This window comes from Thrips palmi, unplaced genomic scaffold (assembly GCF_012932325.1).
Source record: "Thrips palmi isolate BJ-2018 unplaced genomic scaffold, TpBJ-2018v1 HiC_scaffold_8, whole genome shotgun sequence".
NCBI classification, from domain to species: Eukaryota; Metazoa; Arthropoda; class Insecta; order Thysanoptera; family Thripidae; genus Thrips; species Thrips palmi.
Window position 1 is genome coordinate 11880274 of NW_023144635.1, and position 20695 is coordinate 11900968.

A 20695-nucleotide genomic window follows, 5' to 3' on the forward strand; every position below is an offset into this window, starting at 1 on the left:
CAAAATTCGAGACGCGTTTTGAGCTCCAGAGTCGCTAAACAGGACTCGAACCGAACGTGTGACCACACCATTGGATTGCTCTCGGAACGAGGAATCCATTGGTAGGGTCACACGCTCGGTTTGAGTCTCCATTCAACGAGTCTGGAGCTCAAAACGCGTCTAGAATTTTGGCCGCTCCACACGGTCTTCTGGCCCACTGTGCGGCGCCACGTTAAAGCGGCCCGCTGGAGCTGTGGCGCTGCGCTCCAGAAATGGAAATCCCGCCCACTTTCCGCGCTGCGAAATCTCCGCTGACCGCGCGCAGTTTCGCTGCGGTCCGTCGAGTGATTCCACGACGGCGGGGCACACTGGGCAAACCGCCACCGCCGCGCCCCCGCCTGCCGGCAGACTTCACTCTTCGCGCTTATATTCCTTCAAAATTTTACTAGGTGGAGGGCATGCATTTTAAATGAGAATCAGCGGGGACTCCGCGCGGCACGGTGGCAGCAGCGTGGAGGTGAGGGGGAGGGGGGGGGGGGTTTAAGGAGTGGAGCGCCGCAGTCTAGGGGAGTGACGTCGTCGGCTTGGAGGCTTAAGAGAGCAGCACGGCGGGACACCGGGAGCGGCACCGGGGGCGGCAACGCGGGCGGCAACGGGGGCGGCACCGGGGGCGTCACCGGGGGCAGCTCAGCGGTGTAGCATGGCGACATCCATTTCGCATTCATGCCCCCAGCGCGGCACCACCGCGGCGACATGCGTGCCTGGCGGCGGCGTCTCCCACGCTCCAACAACCAAAAACGCGTGCGGGGCGCGGCGGGGCGCGGCGGGGCGCGGCGGGGCGCGGCGGGAATGCTGAGGCACGCCACGCGCGGTGGACCAACCAGCCAGAACCTCGCCGTGGCCAAGGAGTGCGGCGGATTCCATCCGGCTGACCTTTCCGAGAGCAGCAGCGTCTGGCAGCAACCAGCAGCAGCGCGGCAAGGCGCCGCTAAGCCTCTGCGAAGCGCGCGTACTTACCTGCAACAAAAGAGCGAACATTGAGGACCAGACACAGACGCACTCACTCGCACACACGGCCTCTCACTCACACTCCCTCACGCACTCACACACACACACACACACACACACATCGGCCGTAAATCAACATTCAAGTCCCCTCTGCACCGGCCTTTGTTCTGGCAGCCATTCAGGGACCAGCGGCCGGCAGCAGGCACACGGACCGGCACACTGTGAATACGGGCCTAAGTTTCCGTGGCGGAGGGGGAGGGGCTGGAGGGGCCGGAGGGGCCGGAGGGGGTGTCCAATGCCCACTGGCGCGCGTATATTCTTTTCCCGCGCTTTTGCATTCGCTTATTGGCAAGCGAGCCGACGGCGCGGCGGCCCGATAGGCTGCATAGCGCAGCGGCACAGCGCCGCCCACACGCGCCAGATGTGCTCAATCGGACAACCGGCGTCAACTTCATATTAATTCCCTTTCAAAATAAACGGAGCGGAAGGGGAAGGGGGAGGGGAGGGGGGAAGCAGACGATACTGGCTGGCGCACTTTTGGCTCGCTCCGCCACCTGGCAGTATGGCAAATTGTCACCTGGCCGTGTCACTTACAGACTGCGCCAACGGCGGCAGACGCTCCCCCCCTCCCCTCACATGCAGGCGCGCGCCTCACACACACACACACACACACACACACACAACACACACACACACACACACACACACACAGCCCTTGTTATACTTATTCTTCTTCACGCTAAGACACATCTAGAGATGCATGCGTCCCGATGCGTCCTCCGCGGAAGTGCGCGATGCCTCCTTCGCGATGTGCCCTGCCAAACTCCCCCCCACCCCCTCCCCCTTCCCCCCGCCCGGGCCGGTGCCGGGCCGGGGTTTCGCTTTCTCACGCGGGACCGGCGCGTGAAACTATCCCCTGCTGCACCCCCACCACCCCGGACGTTTCCAACAACAAGTCCATAACACGGTTTGTTTGGGGCGGCCGGGCGGCACCCCTCGGCCCTCGAACCTCGGGCTGGCGGGCCGTGCCGTCGTCGCCGTGTTATTTGGCCCGACTTTCCAAAACGTTTTCTCGGCCGGGCCGGGAGGGTCCAGCAGGGCGGCGAGGCGGCTAGGCGGCGCGGCAGAGGCCACTACAGCAGATTGGTCACGTTTTAATCCAATTTTGTCGCTGAGCTGGAGGAGCTTCCTGTTGTTCCTGTTGTTGTTGTCGTTGTTGTTGTTGTCGTTGTCGTTGTTGTTGTTGTTGTTGTTCTTGTTGTTGTTCTTGTTGTTGTTGTTGTTGTTGTTGCTGTTGTTTTGGCAGGGGGCCCGCAGTGGACCGCGCACTGCAGCGGGCACCGAGTCGTCTGACGGATGCTGGTCGTCCGGGTCGTCCCGGCGGCTCTCAAACTTGAGCCTTGAGCCGCATGCTGAATTATTAGCCGCAGTGCGAGGCGGGCTTGGCGGGCTTGGCCGGGCCTGGCGGTGCGACGAGCGTCGTGCCGCCGCGCTGCTCGGGACATCACCTTTCTCCACGACTCCAATTTCTTATTCATGTTCATTCATATTTTATTTTTTTTAAGGAAAAAGTAGCTGATTGTTGTGACGTTTGCGCGCTCTTTTTTTGCGACAACAGAGGCAGGAGTTGACGCGCGGCCATTTTCACGACGTTCGACCTTGTTCCGTTTGGATTCCGAACGTCTCTCTGTCCTTCTCGCACTCGAGGGGCGGTCCCTTTAGGTGCGAGAGAGACAGAGAGAGAAGGATGAGCGGACTCAGTCTGCAGGCGCCGCCGGGCGGTGCCGGGCGGTGCCACTGGCTTGGATCCCAACTCCAATCAACTGTAAAGACTACTCCACTGCCCCGCAGGGCGATGCCGAAAACTGTGCCTCCGTCCTTCCGTCTCTGTCGCTCTCTTCGCGCCTCGAGGGGCGGCGATAGAGACGCGGCGACGAAGAAACACTGTCCGGAACCGCTCCGCCGCGCGGCAGCAGCAGCTTATAGTGGCGTCCGGATTGGCAAGGAGGGGCGGGGCGGAATCCAGTCGGCTAGAGAGAACAAGAAGGAGAGTCGACTCGAGAGGGAGAGAGAGGGAGAGAGAGGGAGAGAGAGGGAGAGAGGGAGGGAGAGAGAGAGAGAGAGAGAGGGAGGGAGAGAGAGAGAGAGAGAGAGAGAGAGAGAGAGAGAGAGGGAGAGAGAGAGAGAGAGAGAGAGAGAGAGAGAGAGAGAGAGGGAGAGGGAGAGAGGAGAGAGCGGCTGGCGGGCAAAAACTCGAGAGCTATATAATATAGTCTGGCGACTGCGCTCCGTGCCACAAAGCGGTCTGGAATGAGCAAAGAAAGAGCTGGCCGCGGTCGCGCGCCGCTTAGGCCTCCGCGAAGTTGCACGCGAGTTTCGAGGGGGGGGGGAGGGAAGGGGGCAGCGAGGACCGGAAACAATGAGCAAGCTTGCGGGGGTGGAAGGTGGCGAGGCGGAAGGGGGAGGGTGCTGTCAAGAGGCCGAAATGCGTTTGAAGCGCACATGTCACGAGTATGGATTTATGAATTCCACCTGTCTGCTTCGGGTGAAAGGGTGCGGCCAGGCGGAGAAACCGGGAGGGGGGGGGGGGGGGCGCTGCCTCAGCCATGCGGACTCGAGGACGGCTTCGAGGACACCGAGAGCGCCTCCCTCTCCGCCACCAGCACCGCGCGTCTCGCCAATCAAATTTCTAAATAAATCAAATCAAATCCTCGCCGATTCCCGCGCGCGCCGTTCCTCTCTCGCTGCGTCATTTCGGCCCCTCGGCCGCGCTTCCCCCGGGAACCCCTCCCCACCCTCCCCCCCTCCCCCGCCGGGCTCGCGGGACCCACAAAACACACTGCGGCACATCATCGAACGAATCGCGCCCGGAAATGCAGTTACGATTCAACGCGCGGGGCTGGCCGTGCTGTGCTGCCGCGCTGTGCTGGGCTGTCGGTGCCGGCGGCCGCGTGGGAGCGCGAAAACAGTCCCTTTTGCTGGAGGAGTGTCAGCGCGTCCCCGGGGAGCAGGCGCCGCCCGGCTCACCTGGCTCACCTTGGCACGGCTTCCTGCCCGGGCATGCGTAATTTATGTGTGGTGCTGGGCCTGGCTGCCCTAGCGGTCCTTGGGTGGCCGAGGCCGGGCCGAGGCCGCGCGGCCCGTCGCAGGGAAGGCCGACAATGGCGCCCGGCCTCGGCCAGCCTGTGCCTCGGCCCGCCTGCGCCTGCCACTGCCAGTCTCGAGGAGGCGGGCCACGGCGCGTTATCAGATCCCCGCCGTGGCCGTGCTGGCCGTGCTGGCCGAGGCCGTGATGGACGAGCCTGCCCTTGCGCCGATCGACCGCGGCCGGCCGGACGCCGTCGACGAGGCGGCCGAGATCTGCAACGACGACGGCCGAGATGCGCCGAGGCCGCGGCCTTGGCCAAGGTCGTCGCGGTGCTGGAGGAGCCCCTGGAGGAGCCCCCTCGGCTGCCCCGCGGCATTTCAGACCGCCGCTGTGTTAATGATACTTTGCCGCGCCAATTCTTTCCTTATCCGCCCCGGGCTTATCCACGCCGCGTCCCCCCACCCCTCCCTCCCTCTCCCTGCTCGGGCAATTCCAAGGCAATTATTTTCCATGCACATTAAGGGCCTCTCCTCTCCGTCCGTGACGGTTCCTCCACGCAGCTAAAGGGTGCCATTAATCCCCAGGTCCAGGCCTCCAGGACTCCAGCCCTCTGGACCCTCCAGGCCTTGTGGCCCCGCCCAAGGACCGCCGACAATACGCACTTGTGCGGTACACACAGCGAGCCGCCCCGCCCCGCCCCGCCCCGCCTCGCCCCGCCCCGCCCCGCCCCGCCCCGCCCCGCCCCGCCCCACCCCACCCCCTTGTCGAGCCGACAGGACCGGCCGGCCGGACACCGCCGAGCTCTCAGCGCTCTCAGCGGCCTAAGCAGTGCAAAGCGTCTTGATCAAACTCCTCCTCGGCTTAGTGCCGACGTCGGGCAAGCACGGCCAGCACGGCTTGACTTGTGGCGGCGGTCTGGCTCTAGTCGGCCCACCCCAAGGCCCTGCACGCCGTGCTGGACAAGGCGGTGCGGCCGCACCGGCCGCCAAGAGGCGCCGCCCTCTCCACCGCCGGCAGGAGGGACATTTGCAGCTCGCCGTGCCGTGCCGTGCCGTGCCGTGCCGTGCCGCGGCAGCCGCAGGACGCAACATTCCCCGGGAAATGGGCTCCTGGAAGGACGCGCTGTCTCTCTCGCACGCTCGGCGCGTTCCGTCGGGCGTGCGAGAGAGACAGAGCGACTGCTGTTCGGAATGAGAATGCCTCTGGGCGCGACGCGGCGCGACGCGGTGCTGGGCCTCGAGATAATGACTCCTTTCCAGTGGCTGCGATATCGCGAGGGCGTCTCGGCGAGTCGCAGTGTGGCGGTGTGGCGGTGTGGGCGTGGCAGTGTGGCGGTGTGGCTGTGGTTGCCGCCCACGCCGGTGACCGGTCACGACCGCAGCGGGTCAGCGCGCCATCCCGCGGCGCCAAACTCGGCGGCCAATCTGTGTGACCGACCGGCCCGCCGCGGGGTGGGAGGGGGAGGGGGGCGCCGCGGGCTACCTAATTAGTGCGGTCCCGCGGGGGGCCTTCGCACCGCGGGCGGCGCGGCCAGTAGACTCGGAACAAGAAGTGCCCCGTCGCCCTGTCCCTCTCGCACCCTTGACGTTCTCCATAAGTGTGAGAGAGACGGAAGCCCCGTTTCGGACACGGCTCGCGGCCAGCGGGAACTGGGGCGCGGTTGTCTGCAGACCGGACTGGTTCGGGGGGCTTCTCTCTCGCACTCAGGGCGGCGTCTCGTGTGTGTGCGAGAGAGACGGCCGCCCGACCAGCGGTGGGAAATGGAATGAGACGGCTCAGCTGCGCGGCTGACGATTTAGAGTGTATAGTACGGGTGGGGTTCGACACGCGGCGCGCAGCGCGCACGCAGTCACACGGAGTGCAGCAGAGTGGTGTGCAAGCAAGGCAAGCGGCGGCAGGGTGCCGTGTTCGGGTTGTGACAGGCAGATAGGACACGCGCGTCAAAGGCAACACGCCGCTCTCTCTCTCTCTCTGATACCTCAAGAGACAACAAAACAGCATGATTTTTTTGTGACAAATTTTCACACTTCCCCGTTTTTGCCCGCATTGTGAACTAAAAAACCCCCCAATAAATCCTGTTATAAACTAAAAAACTCTCTCTCTCTCTCTCTCTCTCTCTCTCTCTCTCTCTCTCTCTCTCTCTCTCTCTCTCTCTCTCTCAACCGCACGCCCACCTCCGCAAGTGTGCGAAACAATGCGGACGGGAAGGAAGGACGTCGCACAAACGCAAACACGCGAGGGGGCTGCATTCCCGCCCACACCCAGTCGGCTGACTGCACACTACATTATTTTCACATTACTTTCTTCCTGCAGACTTTCTCTCCGCTACAACTTCCCCGTTTGTTGTGTTTTGGGGCGCTGCTGTTGTTGTTTCTGGAGTGAACTCCCCAGTGCCAATAGTCATGGCGGCCGCCGCCTCAGCGGGCCGCGTGCCGCCGCGCACACAGACAGGCGTCGCGGCAACCCGACACCCAACACAAGTGCGCCGCGACCACCGCGACAATGCGGCACTGCGGGCGAAAACAAATTCTCTCCCTCTCTCTCTGTGTCTTTGTGCCTCGGCTTTTTCTTATTTTTGCGAGTGGATGGCGGTGCCGCCACCTGCGCCTCTCGTCCAAGGCCTTGTCCCAGGCCTTGTCCGCCAGCCTCGCCTTGTCGGCCCGCAGGCCGCACTGTGATTTTCTGCTCATTCGGGGCGACAACGTGGTGCTGCGTCGGCCGGGGGGAGGGGGGATGGCGATCTGGCCACTCTAGCCTCATTACCCCCTCCACGTCGGCCTAACGACATTTGTCAGGCACGCCGAGCATCGCCCCGCCCCGCCCCGCCCCAAGCCAACAATCGTCACGGCTCTGTCAGCGCGCCGCCGCATCGCCGCATCGCCGCGTCTGTCGTCTCGTCTCGAGTCTCGTTGCGACACAGAGACACAGGCCGCCTAAGTGGACGATAAGGGCCCCGACATTTTCACGTCCGCACACTGCGAAAGAGACCAGCCCGGCCGCAGACCGACCCTGCGGTGGGTTCACAACCGTACGGCGGCGGGGCGGGTCGGGGCGGGGCGGGGCGGGGCGGGGCGGGGCGGGGCGGCCGTCCGGGCTGAAGTACTAGAGGACGGAGAACGCGTGAGCGGAATAAGGGCCGAGACAGATACCGCGCCCAAAGGGCCCGGCACGGCGGGCCCAAAGGCTACAAAGGGCTGCGGCCGCTCGGATGGATGGGGCGAGTCGAGGATTAGCTCCCTATGCCCGCCTGTGGCTGGCTGGCTGGCTGGCTCTGGCTCGGCTGGCTACATCACAAAAATTCAGCAGACTGACGAGACACGCCGCGCGGTCGGGGCAAACTTTGCGCGCAGCATTCGCGCAAACAAAAACCCAAAACACTCTACAAAATTCGAACATGCTAAGGATGAGAAATCACTTGAGGAAGGACATGACGAAGGATTTTCGGTGTGAGTAAAAAACATGTAGGTCTCACACGGAGAGAAAATGCCGGAAAGACGGGTGCGGAAATTTCAAGTTGTTCTCGTGTTTTCCTGTGTCCCTCAAGTCGGTTCCCAGGCTTGGTTCCCCAGGCCCACGCCGGTCGCTTCAGGAATCGGTCCCTGCACGTGTGCCGTGCCACCGAGGGGTTACCCACTCCGGGAATCATGTGTACACTCAGTCCGGGAATCATTCCTAAATCTTTCAAAATTTGATGGAAAATCCTCATAGTTTCAATTTAAAGTCATGGTAACCATGTGATACACACAAAAACATTCAAATACAAAGAAAATTTTCGAAAGTTCTCTCTTTTTCTCAGAGATATGTTCTGGGAATCGCGGGAATCCGGAATCGTGTGTACACTAAAGCAACGAGTGGGTAACCCCTCGCGTGCCACTGGTGCCACTGGTTCCACGCGACGCCGCGCTGCCAGCTCTCCCACATCCTCCCCGTGGCTCCCGTGGGTCCCGGACCGTCCCCGGCCTCCCCCACCTGCCCCACCGGCCCCACCCCTCCTAAATTATTTGCCGTTTTCAAGTTTCGCTGCTCCACTGCCCACTCGCCGTCGCCCGCTGGGGGCAGGGTGAGGCAGGGGACTGCTATCTGTAAGCGAGTCACACCCGCCCCGCCCCACCCCGCCCCGCCCCGCACGACCGCGTACTCAGCTACACGCCTGTTGACGTCAGCCGACGCCGCCGCACCCTCCCCGCCCCGCCTCACTATAACTCTCCCCCCCCCCCCTCCCCGACCCCCCGGCCCCAGAGAACCGAGAGGACGAAGTGAAACCAGCACGGAAGTCGTGTAGATGGCACTTCGATTGGAATTATTTCATTTCGGCCCTCGCAGCCGATGAGCGCCGCCCATTAATTATGAGGCAATGCGGTCGCTGCTCCACTGCCGTGGCGACCCATGCTTCGTTTCACTTCGTTTTACTTTTCCTGCCTGTCGCCAGGGTGTCTGCCGCCGCCGCGGTGCCCCTCCCCCCTTTCCATCGCCACTGCAGCGGCATGCCGCCGGGGGACGCGGCGACGAGTCCAAATAAAATAAGGCTCAATCCGCGGCGCGAAATGCCGCCGCGAAAATCGAAATCCTGGCAGGGAGAGTTGGCGTGGCTGGCTTGCTGCAGCGAGGCGCGGCGGCGCGCCGAGGGCCGACACGACACCACCACAGCGCCACCTCATCGCGCCCCGCGGCACGTCCCGAGCGCGGTCGAGCGGAAGCAGTTCGCTTCGCGGGGGGGGCGGGGCGGGGCGGGGCGGGGCGTGGCGGGGCGGAGCGGGGCGGGGCGGGGCGGGGCGGGGCGGGGCGGGGCGGGGGGGGCGGGGCGTGGCGGGGCGGGGCGGGGCGGGGCGGGGCGGGGCGGGGCGGGGCGGGGCGGGGCGGGGCGGGGCGGGGCGGGGCGGGGCGGGGCGGGGCTTTGAGCGAAGCCTGCCTGGAAGCGGCCCGGAAGCACCGACAGCCAACTCATCATCCTCTACTCAAGTTCGCAACATCAGTGGTCGGGGCCGACACCGCGCTGCCGCCGTTCGCGCGCCTCGCGCCGCCTCGGCCTCGGTAGAGTTTGGCCGTCGCCACGCACCGCCACCCCCAAGGAGCGGCCTGCCCCGCCCCGCCCCGCCCTGCCCCGCCCGCCCCTTCGGTGCCCTTATTGCAATGACGCGAGTCGCATCGGAGTCGCCGAGCCGGATATGTGTGTGTGTGTGTGTGTGTGTGTGTGTGTGTGTGTGTGTGTGTGTGTGTGTGTGTGTGTGTGGTGGATGTGTGCCAGGTCGCTGCGCCATGACTGCGCGCCGCCGCGGCCGCACTCTTACTTTCGCCCGGCACTCTCTCTGGTCTAGCCCGAGAAGTGTGTCCTCTTCTTCCCCCTCTGTTTGGGCTCTGGGGGTCGGCTAGGCCAGGGCTAGGCCATCCCTCTCTCCGTCTCTGCCTCTGGCCGCGGCTCGGATTGCAGATCGGCCCCGCCGCTGATCCGAGGAGCGCTGCGAGGATACGGACGGAGGATACGCGACACGGAAATCGATCCCAAACAGCAACACGTCGTGACGTCATCGGCCGCCTGGCAAGCCACGCCAGTTTGGCACGCCACACGGTCCTCCAGCTGCATCAGAGTTACTTATTTGTCGCATCGACACAGCGAAAATCAAACGGGCCAGGGAAAACGGAGCCAACTATATCTCGTCAGCGATAATGCATTTTTTTTCTCTCTCTAAAAGGGTATGCAAGATTTCAGTTTTGATTTTGCAGTGGAGTGGGAACTGGTCTTCTGGTCTCGCAAGATTGAGTGATGCAGGTCGAGGGCAGTTTTCGAGGTGTCACTAACTGTCATTTAAATTTGTCAATACCCTTATTTTCCTCATGTCTTTTTTTCGGGGGGAGGGGGTGCCCTCGCGAGTATTGGTATAGCGGGGACGGAAAGCCTCTAGCCTGTCACTTTCTATCCCGTTATCCCATGTCCCGGCCGACCCCTCTCCCTCCCTCACACACCGACACGACTCACACACACACACACACACACACACACCACACACACACACACACACACACACACACACACACACACTCACACACACACACCTCACTGTGCGTCATTCATACGAACGCGCGGCGAGGAACCACCGCGATGCCGCGTGGATGTCATCGTCTCGAAGGCCATCAAGTCCGTTTCCACGAGCGCGCGTTCCCCCTCCCTCGCTAAACGCCGAATAGAGCGCGTGGCACGGCGCGGCCGACATTTGATCGAATATCTCCGTCGTCCCGAGCGGGGGGTCTGTCTCTTTCTGACTCTCTCGCACTCAGGGGGCATTGCCGCACCACTGCGAGAGAGACGGACCCCTCGCCGCCCCCCTTGCCTATGCTGCCCGCGGCGAGCGCGCCGAGCGCGGCGAACCAACATGCCAGCTGGGCCTCGGCCCCGGGACGCTCGCGACGCTCGGCCGAGGACGTGAACAAGAGCGTGTCTGTGGGTCTCCGGGCCTGCGGGCAGCGCAGGCGTCGGAGATACGACGCAGGCAACAGACTCCGGCGGTGGGGGAAGGGGGAAGGGGGAAGGGGGAAGGGGGAAGGGGGAAGGGGGAAGGGGGAAGGGGGAGGGGGAGGGGAAGGGGGAGGGGGAAGGGGAGGGGGAATGGGGGGGGGGAAGGGGGAAGGGCTGGCATGCACGAGCGCATCCAGCCGATATTATATTTATGGAGGATGACGGGCCTGGAGGGGGAGGCTCGTGCATGTGTGGCTCACCGCGCACAACACATTTCACACGCGAAATAAAAGACGTTGCGGCGAACATGTGCGACTGTCGCTGGCTGCACTACTACTCCCATCATCATATGAGCACGGACAATAAAACTCGGCCGATAGATGCGCTGATGGGCGCATCAATAGACACCCTTAGTATCGTTTAACATTTCGTGCGGTTTTCAGTTTCCCTCCCCGCGAAATAAAAGAGCAGCGGGCCGAAAAAAGTGACGGGCCGGGAGAGGGGTCCATGCAGGGTAGTCACGCGCGACCCACACGTTGGAGTGACCGCATGGTGGGACGCCGCACCCCGCCCCGCCCGCCCCGCCCCGCCCCGCCACGGCCCGGCGGCACCCCAACTCGTGCATTTATGGTTTTGCCTCATTAACAATATCTTTGTTATTTTTAGGCCAACCTTCCTGGTAATATCGCATCACAGCTGACAAACCTGGGTCGTTTGCTGTTTCTCTTGCTGATTGCCACACGGCCGTGGCATTCAGATCAGTGGGATCTCGCTTTGTGGCGACCCGCCGTGGCGCCGAGCCGCACCGAGCCGCACCGAGCCGCACCGAGCCGCACCGGGCACCGAGCGCACTTTGCCACCCGGATCAGGCACCAGCCGCACCGGCCGGACGGAAGCTGGGGGGAGGGGAGGGGAGGGGGCACCGGTAGACATTGCAGTGTCATGTTCGACACCTGCCGCACGGCGAGGCGGCAGCGCGGGGCGGCCGAGACAGGTACACGCCCAACAGAAAGAGAAATGCAGATGAAAACACAGCGAAAACTAAGCGTGTGTGAAGTGACGACAAACCCCCGAAAAAAAACTTGGTTCTCGCAATAAAGTGGCTTACGGCCATTACACACAATGGGAGTCATAATTGGCCCGGACTGTGCCACGGAGCGTCGTGGCGGTTGTCGCTGCGTCCCGCTGCGTTTGTGTATTTGTGGCATTTCGCGCGCAATCCGTGGCCTGGCTGCGTGCACTGCGTGCGCTGCCACGACGGCTCGCTCTGATGGATTCGGGGCAATCAGTTGCACATTGAATGACGGAGCTACACGCCCCGCCGCGCCCCGCCACGCCCCGCCACGCCCCGCCACGCCCCGCCACGCGACATCGCGTTATGATAATGAACGACATTACTCACATACAAGCGGGCGGACAGGCTGGCGGACTGGAAGGCAAGGGGTGGGGGAAGCGGAGGGGGAGGGGAGGGGGAGGGGAGGGGGAGGGGGCCTCGCGACGCGTGTTTGAGCGTGAACCTGAATATGCAATGTAATGCGCTGCCTGCCTCAAGTGTGCTCGCGAGAGGGGCGGACCAGACAGCAGGGAGAGAGGCTACAAACACGAAGAGAAGGCTTTGTGACGAGAGCCCCCACCCCCGCGCCCCGCTACGCCACGCAGGGCCCCAAAGAGGTGATGACAAGTGAGCACACAGCGCTCGAGTGGCGTGCCGCCGTCAAGAGGCAGGCCACTGATTCCTCGCTCTGTCTCTCTCGCACCTATGCGGGACGCCCGGCGAGTGCGAGAGAGACAGATAGCGACGAAAAGGACTCTCGGAATCATCACGGAAAAAAGTATCTTAGTTGTTACAGCTGAGCATTCGTTGTGACAGCTAATGTGTTAGCTGATATGGCGCCAGCTAATGTTCTCAGCTACCGCAGTCATTATCTTAGCTATAAAACATAACCCTCATTGCCGTGGCTACAAATTTTAAATTAGCTAAGGCAGACAGTAGGAGGTTCAGCTATGAAAACCATGATGCTTTTGCTACCGCAACTGATAGTGTTTGCCGTGAGAGCCACTCCCACGTTTACTGATCCAGCGTGGGGTTCTTAGCTGAGACAACTAATGGGGTTAGCTGCACGCGCAAATCATGCAGTCCCTCAAAGCTTTACTTCAACTGCGATCAAAGTTGCGAAGTATTTTTTTCGGCCCTCCACCCGGAGTGACATTGGGGCAGGCCATACGACACACACATGTGCTTCCGTGGCTCAGTGCCTCCGAGCACGGTTTTCAGCCAGTAGTCCCGGGTTCTATTCCCGTCTCAGTATTTTTCGGAGAGTAAAAAATTTATTAGCGTTTGTAACTGAGGGATTAGCTAGCACAACAAATGTGGTTGGCTGTCGCGACCAGGCATGATTGCTGATGCTGCTAGCAATATTTTTAGTTACCACGACTGCTGATTCTTGGCTGGCCCCATATCAGCCAATGCATTAGCTGTCACAACTAAGGGATTTTTTTCCGTGCAGTCAGGACACTGGAAAGGACGTGGCTGGAGCCGATGGCAACACGGCGGCACGGCTGTCGGCGTGGTGCCTAACCTCCAGGCGCTCCAAGCCGCCTGCCGGGTAGGCCGCGCGAGCACTCCGCTGTCCTCGGGGTGCCTACCCGCCAGGCGCTCCTGGCCATCGGCAGCTTGGATACCTTGCGATGTCGACAGACGGACAGACGGACGGACAGACAGACGGACGGACAGACAGACAGACAGACAGACAGACAGACAGACAGACAGACAGACGGACAGACAGACAGACAGACAGACAGACAGACAGACAGACAGACAGAAAATTTTTCAATTTCAATTTATTGATTCCTTGGTACATGGCAGTACAGGTCAAAAAGAAAAATTGAACATTTACAATGTGAAAAGGAAAACAAGGTATAAACAAATACAATTAACATATACTTTCACATTTTGCCAAAAAACTAGAAACTGTCCCTAAGCACTGAGGCTTGTCAGGGACCGATGGTCTATCCTTAATTAAGTACCAGATTAAAAATCAGTGGACGCAAAACATTTTTTTTTTTTTTTAAACTCGTAAACTCATAACTCTAAAACTCTTAAACTCTTAACTCTTAAACTCTTGACTCTTAAACTCTTAAACTCTTAAACTCTTAAACTCTTAACTCTTAAACTCTTGACTCTTAAACTCTTAAACTCTTAAACTCTTAACTCTTAAACTCTTAACTCTTAAACTCTTAACTCTTAAACAGACAGACAGACAGACAGACAGACAGACAATGGGGTTTTACAGTGCCACCACAAGACCATGCTGTATTATTCTTAACGAGGGCGGGCCATACATTCCCCCGCTGGATGGGATAATAGGAATTGCAAATAGTTTGCACTATCCCGCTTCGCTAATAATTCAGAGCCGCCAGTGCTGATCTGTCGTCCCGCCGCGCCGCACGGCGAACTTTCGCCGCGTCCTCCGCCTCACTGCAAAACAATCCGCACTCTGGATAGCCGAAAACGAATGGGAAACAGAACGCGTGCAGTGAAAAATGTTCATTCCACTGCATCGCGTGTAAGCCGGCGTGAACGGAAAAAACAGTACGAAAGTTCCGTGTACAGTTTGCGAGTTCGGACGGTCCAGGCCAAAAGCTGTTGGCCACACGGAACGTGCTTTTTCGGTTCCTTTTTTTCCCTGACAGTGCTCCGACGTTGTCCCCGTGACCGACGACTAGACGCCTCCGGCCCAGACCGGTTCGAGCCGACACCTCGACACCTCCGACGGCGGCCCTCGTGCTTCGTGGGCCACCGCCACCGCCACCGCGCGGCGGATGGCCGGCCGACCGGGGTATCTGCAGCAGGATCTGCAGGTGGCTCGCCCGGCTCGGCGTTCGACCGCTGGAGCTGACCGGAAGTGGGCTCCGGAGTGTCGTTTCCGGTGGGCCGCGTTAACACGACCCACGTGTATCGACCTGGGGGGGGGGGGGGTCTGATTACCCATCATCCCCCTAGGAGCGACACTGCTTGCAGCGCTGCACCGCGTCGCCTTCAACAACACCGACAACAACAACAACAACAATATCACGCATAGCGCCCAGCTGAGCCCCCTTTGTTGGCCAAACTTTAATACGCACTGCCGGGCCATCCTTCAAGGCACTGCCTGCGCCCCGACAAAAAGGGGGGACCGCTGTGATGGCTACCGCCTTGCGGAACGTGGTGGTCTGTTGGTGCGGGGGCTGCTGAGGCCGCTAGTCGTAGGCCGATGCAGCCAGCCCTCTTGGGCCCAGCCGGCCCTCGGGCCTCGGGCCTCCCCAGTGCAGGGCAGGCTGACGCCAAAGGGCGCGGCATTAGGCTGCAGGCACGCTGCAGCAAACCGCATTGCAAGAACGCCCCGCCCCGCCCCGCCCCGCCCCGCCCCACCCCACCCCGCCCCGCCCCGGCGAGCCGTGTCGTGCCGTGCATACCCAGCTGGGGTGGGACTGTGGGCCGCCCAAGTGCATCTCGTCACGCCAAGCCCTGCGCACTGCGCGTGCCGCGTGGCCGGCAGCGGCGGCGGCGGCTTGCAGTAACGCTATTTTTTTTTTTTTTTGTACGGTACAAAAATAACTTGCAATAAAACGTCATTAAAATCCCTTCGGCGCGGCCGGGCGCCGCCAGCGCTGTCCGTTGTTACAGCGGCGCGGACCGCAGCGGAGCGAGCGGAGCGCCGCCGCCACTGGACACCGCCAGCACCGCCAGCCCTTTAATCTTTAATCCGAATCCCCCAAATTTATGATTACGGGCAAGTTTGCGGTGTTTGATGGCCGCGCTCGACGGCGGCCGCGGCGCGCCGGCCAGGCTGCCCTCATGGCCGGACGACACGTTTAACCTTTTTATTTTTCGGAGAATGAATGGCCGGTTGGGCCAATCAGAGCGCGGGATGGGCCGGGCCGAATGGGGTGGCCGGGCCGTGGCGAGGGGGCGCGAGGTGGCATTCGCGGCACTCCGGGCGGCCAGTGCCTGCAGCGCCATCCGGGGGGTCATCTCATCAGCCGGCGCGACGCACACGTGGAGCACACGTGGCGCACAGCTCGGACCGCCAACCCGCCAACTTGAGATGGCCTCATTGTGCCCACCAAAAAAGGCGTCTGAGTTTTGTGGGGGAAAAGCAGTGCCGAAAATTTGATCAAAACGGTGACAAATGTGTTTGGCTGACAGCCACTGCCTTCAATCCAAGGCGCGAAGTGATGGCACTTCCTGCACGGGTAGGTGGTCTTTTTGACAGAGAAGGTTAGGTGTTTGTAAAATGTAATGCATCTTCGTTGCGGCTGCGAGGATGACGCCTTCTCCACCTGGTGGCGTGGTCCCTGACGACGTGGAAAGGGGGGGGGGGTCTGTTAGGCCATCTCCTTCTTTCATCAGCAGAATCAGCGCAGCGAGTTCGACACCCCAATTTCCGCGGCTCTCTGATCTGTCTCTCCGCTCGTCCCCTGGCGTGCCCTACCGGCGCAAAGCTCCAGAACTACCCGCACCAGGACCAGGACCAGGACGCCCGGGACGGCCGGGACGGGCCCCCCACCAATCTTGGGGATTAGTTCGCCTGCAGAGCGCACTGGCCCGCCCCGCCCCGCCTCTCCTCGCTCCACCTCGCCCCGCCCCACCCCGCCCAGCAATAGCCTACAGGGTGAAAGGGGTTCCTCCTCGGTGGCCACGGTCACGGTGGCAAGGGGCGAGGACGGGGCCTCTGCCTTAAAGGATCCCGCGACGGGCCACGGCGAGGGCGGGGTGGGGCGGGGTGGGGCGGGGTGGGGCGGGGTGGGGCGGGGGGGCGGGGTGGGGCGGGGTGTTTAGTTTCCGGCCGGGATTTTCACTAATAGTCCCTGCGGATTGGGGACAAAAGCCTGGCCCGGCGGTGCCGTCCGTCTGGCCCCTTGGCTGTGCCTCGGCTCTGCCTTGGCTTGTCCTGGTGGTGCAGTGCGTCGTCGTGGACGCCTCCACCGGTAAGGCCGCCGCAGCAGCCTGGCGATGAATTATTGGCCCCAGGTCCGCAGTGGTAATCTAGACCGGAGGCCCCTTACTTTTTCTCGCCGCGCCGCCGCGCTGCCGCGCCCGGCCGAGGCTAAGCAAGCCCCCAACTTTAAAGTGTCATCACTGAGGCCGTGTCAAATCGCATAAATCAATTTTTATGTTTTTTCCTTCCCCTTCTTTTTCAATCACGGTGAGAGGAGCCAGCGGCGCGGGGCGGCCCGCGGGGCGGCCCCTGGGCGTGCCTTGGCTTGGTGGAGGAGATGCCGCCCGGATAGGGATGTGGGATGACGTCACCAAGCCGCGCCGTGCCGCGCCGTCGTGCCGAGTCGAGCCGCGCAGGGCGAACCCGATGCGGCGGCCCGGCCCGGCCAGGGCTGGCGAGGCTCCAGCGCCACAAAAGCACGGAAAGGCAAATTCAATTAGCGTTACTCCCCGACGGAACGCGACACCGCACCGCCGCGTCGTCGTCCAGCAGGCTCATTCAGAAGCAGGAGTGCTTTCCTCGCTCTGTCTCTCTCGCACTCCACGCCACGGCCCGTTAGAGCGAGAGAGACAGGGCGACGATAGCACTGTGCGGAATCACCCTGGCAGCATGGCGGGGAGGGGGCAGCCCCCGCCCCTCCGAGTAAGTCGTCGTCATGGCCGGCACGAACTTGCCCCCACCCCCGCCCCCGCCCCGTTCCGTTGCGTGACTCGGAGCCGGGCTGTTTAAACATAAACCTGGGACATAAAGCTCAGTGTGGGAACGGTGGCGTGGTGGCAGTGGCGCCCGGGCCGAGCCCCGCGGCCCCGCGGCCCTGCAGCGCCACCGGCACGCCTATCTCTCCACTTCCGCCTCCGCCGCCCGCTTCCTCGAGACCGAGACACGGCACACCGCGGCACGGCGGCAAGCGAGGCGGCAAGCGAGGCGGCACGCCACCCCGCGCATCGCGCCTCCGCGTCGCACGGCCGCATCTCGAGGCTCGCGCCGGCGGCCGCGGCCGCGGCCTCTCACGCCGCCACCTGAGCGCACCGCCGCCAGCCGCCACCTGGGCACGCGCGCCGCCTCCAGCCAGCCCGGCGTCGCTCTTTCTCTCTCGCACTGCCCTGGGCCGGACCGGATGGATGGGTGCGAGAGAGACCGCTGTTCGGAGAATCCGAGTCCTGGTCCTGGAGCCTCCAGGCGCTCTGCGACCATGGCCTCAGCGTGACGTCATCAACTGCCGGGCCTCCACTCAGCGCGACCCTTTGGGCGCCTTTAGGCCGTCAGAGCCTTGCCGCCTTGCCTCCAGCTGCTTTGAATACACGGTCCAGCAAATCCTAATTACTGTGTCCTGCATAATACAGGCGTGAGCCGAGCGAGTGAGTGTGTGTGCGTGGGTGAGTGTGCGTGTGTGTGAAAAGGGGGCTCGGGCCAAAACTTACAGCGTGATCGTGAGTCCATTGCGCACCGCCGTGGCGCCCTCGCTCGCTAGCGCTGAGCTGTGGCTCGCCCTGATTCGTTTCCGGCCAGTCCGCAGTGCCCCCCCCCCCCCCCAACCTACTCCTGTTCCAGTGCAGGCCTCGGCTCGGCCGGCCGCGCACTTCTTAGATATTCCCAACATGCGTTTAGCCGTTTTCTCCGGGCGTCGCTACATAAAACATGAAATTACCCCCCGGCCGCCCCTCCCGCGCCTCCTGCGCTCTAGCAGGAGGCCGTGCCGTGCCGTGCCGTGCCGTGCCGTGCCGTGCCACCGCGCGGCCGGCCAGGGTCCTCCGGGAGCGAACGGGCGGGGCGCGGAAGTTGGCCGGGCTGCGGCAGGGGCGGGACCAGGACGGGCCGGGCGGAGTCGAAATTGGTTAGGGCCGGGCTGTAGGGCAGCCTCAATGAAACGTATCTTCATAGCTTATTCATTTAAAGGGCGGTCGGCCCAGACAGCGCGGGTCGCCGCGGCCAGCCGCGATCCGCCCCGCCCCGCCCCGCCCCGCCCCGCCCCGCCCCGCCCCGCCCCACCCCGCTAGCTAAAAAGAAGAGGGCGCTGATAAAAAGGCGAGGGAGTGGCAGCGTTTGCGCCCCGCACTCCTTAAATGAATCCACTTCCAGTCCACCTGCAGCCCCCTCCCCCACCGCGGCATCCCTCTAGACGGCAGGGCGCCACGCCGGCGGGTAACGGCATTGAACAAATGATCTCTGGTGAGTGCGCGTGAGTAACAGCGGTCACCACTGGGTCAGGTCGGACGGCCCCTCCCACGACCTCCCTGCCACTTCCATCCCACCCCCTCCCATCGGCGAATGACTGCGGCGCCTTGATAAGCTCGTGATGGCCCCGCGGCCCCACGGCCCCACGGAGCGGCGACGAAGGAACGTCCCCGACGTCGCCAAACGAGCACCGCGCTCGCTCCTGGACGGAAAGAAAGTGGAGGAAAAGGATGGGATACTCACTGGTTCTCTCTCGCTTGCTGCAGCTGGGCGAGGGCGAGCGACGTGCCCCCGGAGTCGTGGTGCCGGCGCTCCTTCTGCACGATGCCCATGAGCTTCATCCAGGGGTTGTTCTGCCCGTGGGCACCCATGCCCCCCGTCGACCACATGGCTGGTCCGCTGGCGGGTCTGGCGGGTCCGCACGCAAGCCAGCAACGCCACCATTCGAGAACACGCGGCCGTCACGCCGGTCACGCCGTCAACGCGCCCGCCACGCTGCAGCGCCCACACCACTCCTCCCAGACGACGTCGACGTCGACGCCCAGCCGGCGGCTGCCTCGGCCGCGCCCAGGCCTCAGCCATCCCTGCCGACGGGCACGGGCCGGGCAGGCCCCCGGACGGGCCCCGCCCCCGGGCACTCCGGACGGGCCAAGGCGGCTGCGGCGCTGCTGGCGGTGGCGGCGAGGGCGGTCACGGCGGCGGCCACGGCGGCCACGGCGGCGCAGGCGGCGCGCCCCTCTTGCACGGCCGCGGCGTCCTCGGCCGCGAGCGGGCCGCGGGGGCGGGCCACGGGGCAGCGGGGGCCGCCGCGCGCTGCCACCATCACGGACGCGGACCTGCGCAAAGGACAAACAAGTACAGTCAGAAGCCAAACACATTGACGGCCTCATCGTTCACCGCCACGTCGTGTCGTGTCGCCCTGTCGCCGTGTCGCCGTGCACGCACGCGACGCGGCGCCTCGTTCCGGCCGCGCCAGCCGCGTCATCAATCACGGCGCGCGCCGCGTTGCCGTGGCGTTGCCTACATCCACGGCCGGCTGCAGGATGCGTTAATCGCGGCGCCTCCATGTCAGCCACGCCGGGGCCGCGCTCCCGGGCTGGGGTCGGCGGGAAGCTCGCGTGATCGGGGCAGAGGGCGGCAACCGGACGGACTCGAGAACGCCGCTGTGGAGCGCCCGCTTGCGCCCCGCCCCGCCCCGCCCCGCCCCGCGTCCCGCGACGCACCGCTCGTTTGCGAATATAAGGCCGCCTCCGCCGACAGGCCCGACAGGTGAAATTCTAATGAGGTTCTCGCGGCGGAGCCCTTTTCCCTTTTACCCGCTGCACGTGAAAGGGCAAGGGCGGCACGGGGAGGAGGAGGAAGCAGGGGCGACCCAAATTCATCAACAAGAAGAAGAAGGAGGAGAAGAAGCGGCGCTGGCAGACAACTTCCTGAGCGAGGCGGCGACTCAATGTCTGGAGTGCGAGTAGGACAGCAATGGGAGAGCGGCGGTAGCCGGAGAGCGGCACACAGCAACAGCTGCATGGCTGGACAAATCGCCTCGACGTCATGCGGGGGCCGCGCGGAGGAGGGGGGGGAGGACGTTGGGTAGCATGGAGGCGGCGAGGAGCAAGTAGGAAAAGTAGCGAGCGCTCCAGCGTGGCTCCAGCGGCATTGGAATTCCTCCTCTGCGGCGCTGTGGCGGAGCTGTGGCGGAGCGCAGGCGGCGCGGGGGGCGGCGCGGGGGCGGCGCGGGGGCGGCGCGGGGGCGGCGCGGGGGCGGCGCGGGGCGGCGCGGGGCGGCGCGGGGGCGGCGCGGGGGCGGCGCGGGGGCGGCGCGGGGGCGGCGCGGGGGGGCGGGCGGCGCGGGGGCGGCGCGGGGGCGGCGCGGGGGCGGCGCGGGGGCGGCGCGGGGGCGGTGCGGGGGCGGCGCGGGGCGGCGCGGGGAAGGGGTGGGTGTGCACGCCATGCGCGGCGCGCGGCCGACCGGCTGGCATGCTGGCTGCCCCCTTTCCCCGGAGGCAAGCTCCAAAA

At 63.5% G+C, this 20695-nt stretch overlaps 1 protein-coding gene across 4 annotated transcripts in view; it reads right to left on the reverse strand.

Moving 5' to 3' along the window:
* Positions 1-19174, reverse strand: part of LOC117653932 (potassium voltage-gated channel protein Shaker) — a 154421-nt gene extending 135247 nt beyond the window's left edge. The window contains exon 1 of one of the 4 annotated variants that reach the window (XM_034399982.1): positions 18926-19172. In XM_034399982.1, the coding sequence (XP_034255873.1) occupies positions 18926-19071 (146 nt within the window). In that variant the 5' untranslated portion in view covers positions 19072-19172. Of the gene's footprint in view, positions 1-18925 lie in introns of all 4 variants that reach the window. The other 3 variants (XM_034399973.1, XM_034399981.1, XM_034399984.1) reach the window with 3 other exon arrangements.
* Positions 19175-20695: the final 1521 nt, after the last annotated feature.